Source organism: Chrysochloris asiatica, unplaced genomic scaffold, assembly GCF_000296735.1.
Source record: "Chrysochloris asiatica unplaced genomic scaffold, ChrAsi1.0 scaffold00080, whole genome shotgun sequence".
In the NCBI taxonomy this organism is placed as follows: Eukaryota; Metazoa; Chordata; class Mammalia; order Afrosoricida; family Chrysochloridae; genus Chrysochloris; species Chrysochloris asiatica.
In genome coordinates, this window is record NW_006408598.1 from 225676 (window position 1) to 233531 (window position 7856).

The window sequence follows — 7856 nt, forward strand, 5'->3', positions numbered from 1 at the left end:
TTTTTATTTTTATTTTTATTTTTTACCATTTTACAGTTTGGTCAGCTGTGTAAGAGAGTTCTAGTCTCTCCACACCCTTGCCAGCATTTGTTGTTTTCTGTTTTTGTTTTTAATCTAGTTAGCTCTTAAACTCCATTGTCTTTACCCCCAGCCAACAGATACACTAAAGTTATCAGGGTGAGGTAACTGTTCCACATTTTTCTGTCTCACAGCCTCTCTCTAGATTCTTCTTGTGCACAAGTCTTTTCAATTCTCCATTGTTTGTAGTTTCTTTTCTCCTGAGTAGACAAAATAATTCCTTTAAGAAGAGCTCCAGCTTTCTGAGTAGAGGTGGGACACTGACAGGTGGTCTTAACTTTTCTCCCTACTGGTAGGAATGATCCGGCCAAGTAGTGCAAGTAGATGGCGTCACTTCTTCAGACATTTAATGTTTTCCTATCATCCCTCCGTCTTAGCAGGCGCTTCCTCACAGACCCTGCTCCCAACTCTTTCCTTTATCTCTAAAGCAGCATTCCAGATGCTCCCGCTTCCAGGGTTCTTCCAAAGAAGGACCTCAGCTTCTCATAAGCTCAGAGCATCTGTGAGGACAGAATTTCAGACGTCTTGGGACATTTTTGGGGGCAGGTCCCTGACAATCCAGTACAACGGCTGCTGCCTACTCACATCAAGTTCAGACCTATTGCCTCATTATTGGCAGACAGCATGGGATGGGAGGTGAAGAATCCCAGAGTCCTTGAGAACCCAAATCTAGGCTTCTCAGTTAAAAACACACCTAGGGACCAATAATCAGTCTGAGAGTGGGAGAAAGTCCTCCCAGGTTCCAGTACCTCTGTGGACAACTTAGTGGAGGGAGGGGTGGGCACAAGTGGCAACTTTGGGAGAGTCCTAAAATCCTAAGGTCCCTCAGCCTAGAGTCTGACTCTAGGGACCCACGGCAACGCCCCTTCTTACTTATCTACCTATGTATCCACTCTTAAAATATTGTTATTAACGGTTATTGCAGGATTGTGTATGTAATACTATTCGTCATTGTTGCCTTATACTCTTGCATACCACCCAGTGTCTGTCTTTGCCTTGGTCATGTTGTGCTGATCTCCCTTAATTGTGTATTATCTTTCCCTGTGATCCCAGATAACTACAAAAGAACGATGGGTAAACCTTGACCTTTAAAATACTGATTTCATGCAGACTCGCCTGAAATTGTGTGTGGAGTGGAACATTTCTTTTGGGGTGGGGCGGACATGGTAGGGGGGCTCATTGCTGATTTCAAGTGCCATTGAGTCGGTTCTGACCCATAGCGACCCTGTATAGGATTTTTGAGGAGCAGTGAGCTTGAACCGCCAACCCTGCAGTTCAAACCTACCGTGCAGTCCAACGCATTAACCCACAGCACCACACCAGGACTACTTAGGAGAGCTCATTGGTGGCTGGTGGTGGCGGTGTGCCGTGGAGTCGGTTCCGATTCATAACGACCCTGTATAGGGTTTCCGAGGTGCAGAACGCCTCATGGTTCTCCTGCGGAACAGCTAGTAGTTTCGAACTGCTGACTTTGCGGTTCGCAGCCCCGATTCATAACCACTACGTTACCAGAGCTCCTTTGGAGATGGAAATGGTGAGACAGCATTCCTGGTGTTCTCAGGTTTAAAGGTAGGGGGCAGCAGCGTCACCATCTGCAGGACTCTGAGAAGCAATCACCAGGAGGGTAGCCCCGCGGCTGGGATTACCGGGCTTCCCAGCTCCGTGCGGATCGTGGGCTTTCCCGCGGTAAAGCGGTATCGGCGAAGTTAAAGAAAAAGGGACCTTTCGGTGAAATAGCCACAAAACTTCGAGCAGAGCCTACATATATATTTAGATTGAGCCCCAGCCTAGTCTCCTTGAAATCCCGCCTCCTAAAAGTTCCGCCCCCTGTTCGTGGTCTCGCCCGCGCTCAGTGCTAGAAGCACTCTGTTTTCCCGAGAGCCTCGCCAGCCCGCGCCCTCCCACAGGCTCCCAGGAAGCGGGGTGCGCTCAGCAGTTGGGGTTGAGCACGCGGCAGGAGCAGGCGCTGCGGAAGAAGCGGCACTGGCAGGAGACGCACGGGTGGCAGCAGGCGGGAGCCGGAGGCTTGCAGCTGTTGCGGGTGGCCACGCAGCTAGCGGACAGCGGGGGTGGAGGCCGACCCGCCTTCTTCACTGAATCCTTTTGCTGCGGGAGAAACGCCGAGACTGCGGGAGCCGGCCATACCCTCCCCACCTGTCCCTATCTGTGGCCCGGGGTCCGGACAGCTCACCCTGCCCATTGCTCTCTGGAACCTTGCCCACTCCAGCCGCTCTTATATCATGTCCTACCTGCTCCCGTGCCCATCAAAACTTACCTGGCTCTAGCCTGTCTCTCTCTTCCCCCTAGCGCTCCCTCCTCAGTTTCATAGCTTTTATTTACCCCTTTACCCCCTTCCAGTCTATAGGAAATTCTGTCAGCTCTGCTTTCACAGATCCACTGCCCAGTCACGCTTCAACTTCACTGTTACTACCTTAGGCCACGCCCCCAGCTTTCCCCAGTTGCCACTCTGGGTCCTCTACAACTCACCCTCCAGTGCACTAAAGGGACCTTTCCAAAGAAAACTTCTGATGGCATCCCATCCCTGCTTAAAGACCTACAATGCTTTCTCAGAATGAAGTACAGACTTGATCTTGGTCTCCTACCTCCTTGCCCTACATGGTGGTTCTGTGCTTTTCGAGACTGTAAATATTTACTGGAGCAGAAAGCCTCATTTTTCTCCTGCGGAGCAACCGGTAGATTTGAACTGCTGACCATGCGGTTAAACAGCCCAGCTCGTAATCCACTATGTTACCAGGGCTCCTTCCTTGCCCTACGGAACATTTTATTGTGCAGTTTTGCGTACTAACGCCCTTTGCGGGGGTCTTCTTTGCTGTACTATCTACTACAGATAACCTCTGTATGTAGATAGACTAAAAAGTATACAAGAATGCAAGTATAATTGAAGCCAGATTTGACATGTGCTTAGTACAATTTGAACACGTGAATTTTCAACTTTTATTCAATTTTTCTTAATCTAAATCTCAATGGTAAAGCAGTGTAAAAAATATTTTTCCCCATTAAGCACAACTTTATTGTTTTGCTAGGAGGAGTCCTGGTGTGGCGCTGTGGATTAACGCGCTAGACTGCAAAGTGGTTTGAATCAGAAGGTCAGTGGTTCAAGCTCACCAATTGCTCCTCAGAAACCCTATACAGGGTCACTATAGGTCAGAACTGACTCGATGGCACTTATCAACAACATTTCACTTTAATTGAAAATTAGTGTTGTCAGAATTAAGATGTGCTGTAAGTGTAAAAAGGCCACCAGATTTCAAAGACTTAGAGTGAGAAAAAGAATGTAAAAATATTTCATCAATAATTTTCATATTGATTACATGTTGAAGTGATAACATCTTAGATATCTTGGGCTAAATAAAATGTAATACTAAAATTAATGACACTTTTTCTTTATGTGGTGCTGTGGGTTAATTGCAAAGTCTGTTTGAACCACAAGGCCAGCTGGACAAGCTCACCATCCGCTCCTCAGAAACTCTATACAGGGTCACTATGGGTCAGAACTGATTTAACAGCATTTAACAACAACAAAAACAATTTATTGATTTACTTGTTTACCTGTTTCCCTCTCAAACTTGAGAACAGGGACAGCTCTCTCTTGTCCAGTATAATGCATATTTGCTAATCATCTGATCTACTGGTTCACTTCTCAGCCTGAGAGAAGCTGAGACAAGCTCACCCAGAGCCAGGTGCCTTGTTCAGCGCTCACTGTTCTAGTTACAGTTAAACTGAGAAACTGAGGCAGACTAAAGCAGGAACATTGCATCCACTTCAACAATGCCTTAATTCAGTATTTTCTGAAGTGTGGGAACAGGGACCATGGTGTTAAGATTTTAGGTGGTACATGAATATCAAATGACTTTAAATCAAATAATGAGAAAAGTTTATTTTTGTCAGTCTCTTTCAGCCAAAAGACTGTTTGGTGTCATCAAGTCTTTAGTGTGTCTCCAACACTTCCTGGTGTGACACTGTAGGATAAGCACTTGACCACAAGATCAGTTTGAACTTCAAGGTCAGAGGTTCAAACTCACCAGTCACTCCTTTGAAACTCTACACAGGGTCATTATAAGTCAGAATTGACTCGACAGCACTTAACAACAACCTTGCAGTTAGCAGTCCAGTGCTTATCTTACAGCACCACACCAGTATAAAATCTTACAGTTTACAAGGACTCTTTGGAAGCTCTCGGATCCATATTGTGCAGCAGGGCATTGCTTTGGGATATGTAAGCTTTACCTGCTTCACTTCTCCCTTCTTCCTCTTCTGGTGGCTCTCTAAGCCCCTAGTCTTTGGAAGACCTCCTGTTGTGAATACCTCCTTCCAGTGTCTGCCAATGCCTGAATAATAGCTTGTTGTGCAATGCTATCTTGTGGCCTTATTTGTTTCTTACTCAGTCCCCAACACCCTTACACTCACTACAACTGATTTGCTCAGTGAACCTCAGTCTCAGGCTTCTGTAGGGGTCTGACAAAGGACTTTGAAATCAGGAAGCCTTTAGGTACTTTCTGCTTCTTTAGTTAATGGGTTGTTATTATTAAGTGCAATCGAGTCCATTTCAGTTCATAGCGACCCTGTATAGGGTTTCTGAGGAGGGGTTGGTGAGTTTGAACTGTCAACTTTGAGGTTTGAATCGACCTTGTGGTCCAGTGCTTATCCTACAGGGCTACACCAGGACTCCTTTGTTAACGTACAACTAGCCAATCCTCCATTTAGTTACTAGCCAAAGCTTGAGGGTCCTCCTTTTTTGGGGGGTAGGGGGTCCTCCCTTTTTAACCCACTGCTGTCGAGTAGATTCTGACTCACGTGACCCTACAGAACATAGTAGAACTATCCCATAGAGTTTCCACGGCTGCCATCTTTATGGAAACAGACTGCTGTATTTTTCTCCCATGGAGCAGCTGGTGTGTTTGAACCTCTGACCTTTCAGTTTGCAGCCTAGTGCTTCAAGGCTCCTTTCTACTTTAAAGGGCTTCTTTTTAAGTCCTGTCTCATCATCACAAGGATAACTCCCAGGCCTACCTTAGAAGATCTCTTCATCTTTTCAGCTTCTTTCCTGCTGATTATTTTGGATTTCTTGTTCAGTGCTTCAAAGAGAGACAAGAAGAAACAAAGCCAGATGTTTCTGGGGGCCCTGAGCTGCAGTGCAGTGGGAGGAGGAGAGGGGGCTCAGGAAATTCCAGGGCAGGTGGAGGAGGGGATTGACCAGATGAATCACATCTTGGAAGAAGGCAAGCCTGGCTGCTGACCTGGAGCCAAGGACTTCAAGCAAATTAGGCAGACATAATTTGGAGTCCTGGTATGGCGCTGTGGGTAAATGTGCCAGACTGCAAAGTCATTTAAACTGCAAGGTCGGCTGTTCAAGCTTACCAGCTGCTCCTCGGAAACCCTATACAGGGTCGTTATGGGTCGGCGCTGATTCCGACTGCAGTTAACAACAACACTTTGATGATATAACAGCCATGTGGCCTTGGGTAACCTACTAACCCTGAGATCTAGTTTTCCCATCTGCCAAAGGAACACAGTAGTATTTAGCTTGCAGAGTATTGTCTTCATGATAAATGATTATAAAGTGAAAAGTCTGGCATATTGTGGTAGCTAAGATTTTGTGTCATCTTGGCTGGGCCAGGATCCTCAGCAGTTTAGCACTTAAGATGTAGTTATCACCTCCATGATGAGATCTAATATGATACAATCACCCCCATGACGTGAGCTGAGGTGATCAGCCCTGATCTGATGTAATTATCTAATGTGTTGCAAATTTCCACTTCTATGATGTTAACAGGTCAGATGCACTCTACAGGATTAGGTTAGGCCTTGAGCCAATCTCTTTTGACATATAAAGGAGAGAGAAGTAAGCAGAAAGAGACCTAGTACTATCAAGAAAGCAGCCCTGCACTATGAAACTCCCAGATCCAGGGAAAGATTGATACACGGAGATCTCCAAGGAATGCTGGACCTACAGACGCTGAAAGAAGATAAGGACCTTTCCCCAGAGTTGGCACTCTGAATTTGGACTTCTAACCTTCAAAACTGTGAGAGATTGGTGGTAGTGGCATGCAGGGTTTCCCAAATTAAATGAGACCAGTCGCACTTCATTTCCCCAGAAGTATTTCATGGAATGAGCAGGAAAGGAGTCCTGACCCTATGGCAGTGGATCCTGGTGTCTGCCTGGGAAGCAGGTCAGATATCGTGAAGCCCCCTCCCAGGGGCCAGAGGCTGGTTCCCAGGGCAGACTACTTACCCACGATAGAGACAGAAGGGAAATACAGCAGGTTTATCGAAGAGTTGTTCCTCAGACTCCTGTCATCTCTGGGTTTCTCCTCGAGTACCAGGTGGCTATGGGCAGTGAGGAAGCACAGACAGACCAGCAGAGTGGCCAGGAGCATGTGTCTGACATCCATTCTGAGAGACCTGTGAAGGACAGGGAAAATGGGGTAGTGGCAACAAGCGTTGACCTCCTGCTTTCTTGTGCTTCTTTAGTGGATGCTCTGGCTCCATTCCAAAAGTCCTAGATGCGCTAGAGGAAAGACAAGGCTTGGAGCAGGTGAGAACAATGAAGGAAGAAGAGATGAGGAGAGGAAGAAAGAAAGACAAAGATGGGAGGAATGCTGGAGGAAGTAATGCACTGCATTGATCTCTGTCATTCAGATAACGGGGTACTGTTTCTGGTTTTAATTAATTAATTAAATTTTAAGTCAATGGCCCCAGGAGACCCTAGACATGGGCAGAGTTGGTGAGAGGATCCCAGCAGTGGCTGCAGAAACGGAGGTACATAGAACAAGGCTACTAAAAGTGATGTGATTCCATGGAAACATGCAGGGATGGATAGCTCCTTCAAACAACCACATAATTGTGGTATATGTGATATTCCCAAACACACTGGGGATGAATAGCATGTATGATTTGTGTCAGGGGAGTGCACCTCTTGGCATAGGCTAACTGATTATTATCATTTATTTTTTTCCTATTAACTAGCCTTTGATGGAAGCAGCAGACTCAGAGTGTGTATCTTCAGTGAATGTCTGTCTGGATTTGACTCAGTCATGGCTTAGAGCTTCAGTAGCATCTTCGTCTTCTCTGAGTGTAGGACCCACACTCTCATCTCCACACCCTTGTTCTCTGTACTCTAGGAAAATATTGGGGTCTATTTCCAAAGGATCTCTATAATTTGGGGGTCCTGCCTCATTCTAGAAATAAGATCCTGCAGGAGAGAAGAGGAATAAACAGTATGATCATGCTGGTCCTCCCACCTCTGAACTCCCCTTAGATCAGCCTGGCCAACTTCTAACCTGCTTCTCCCAGCCCTCAGCTTGGTTGTAGCAAAATTTTCTGCATGCCAGCTACATCCTACCAGGAAAGAATTCAAACAAACACTCGTTTCATTCTAAATTCCTTGAAGTTGGAGGGAACAATCCCTTCCTGTTGAAGCTCATTCTCTACTCCATTCTTTTTTGTTTTTGTAAAAATCCACACTATTTTTCTGGGCTTTGAAGAAGTTTGTGGTTTGGGGGATACATTAAATTGCATTCAGTAGCATTTTACCTGGAAGTTATATAATAATGATACTGCTTATGGATATCATCTGCAAGGATCAGACATTGCAATGCAGCAGTGGCCAAAGAATGGACCAACTTCGGGAGATCTGGGTTCTAGACCCAGTCTTGCCTGTAAGTTGCCTGGGCAACTTCTGGCAGTTATATTCTATGAGCATCTGTTTCTTTACCTGTATGAGAAAGGATTTGGATTACATTTTTAACTTAACTTCT

At 45.9% G+C, this 7856-nt stretch overlaps 1 protein-coding gene across 1 annotated transcript; it reads right to left on the reverse strand.

Moving 5' to 3' along the window:
* Positions 1 to 2007: 2007 nt before the first annotated feature.
* ASIP (agouti signaling protein) lies at positions 2008 to 6491 on the reverse strand. Its single transcript, XM_006865619.1, has 3 exons — positions 6332 to 6491; positions 5110 to 5174; positions 2008 to 2184 (listed from the first exon to the last, which is right to left on the reverse strand). The coding sequence occupies exons 1-3, from the start codon at positions 6489 to 6491 to the stop codon at positions 2008 to 2010; spliced, it is 402 nt and encodes a 133-aa protein (XP_006865681.1).
* Positions 6492 to 7856: the final 1365 nt, after the last annotated feature.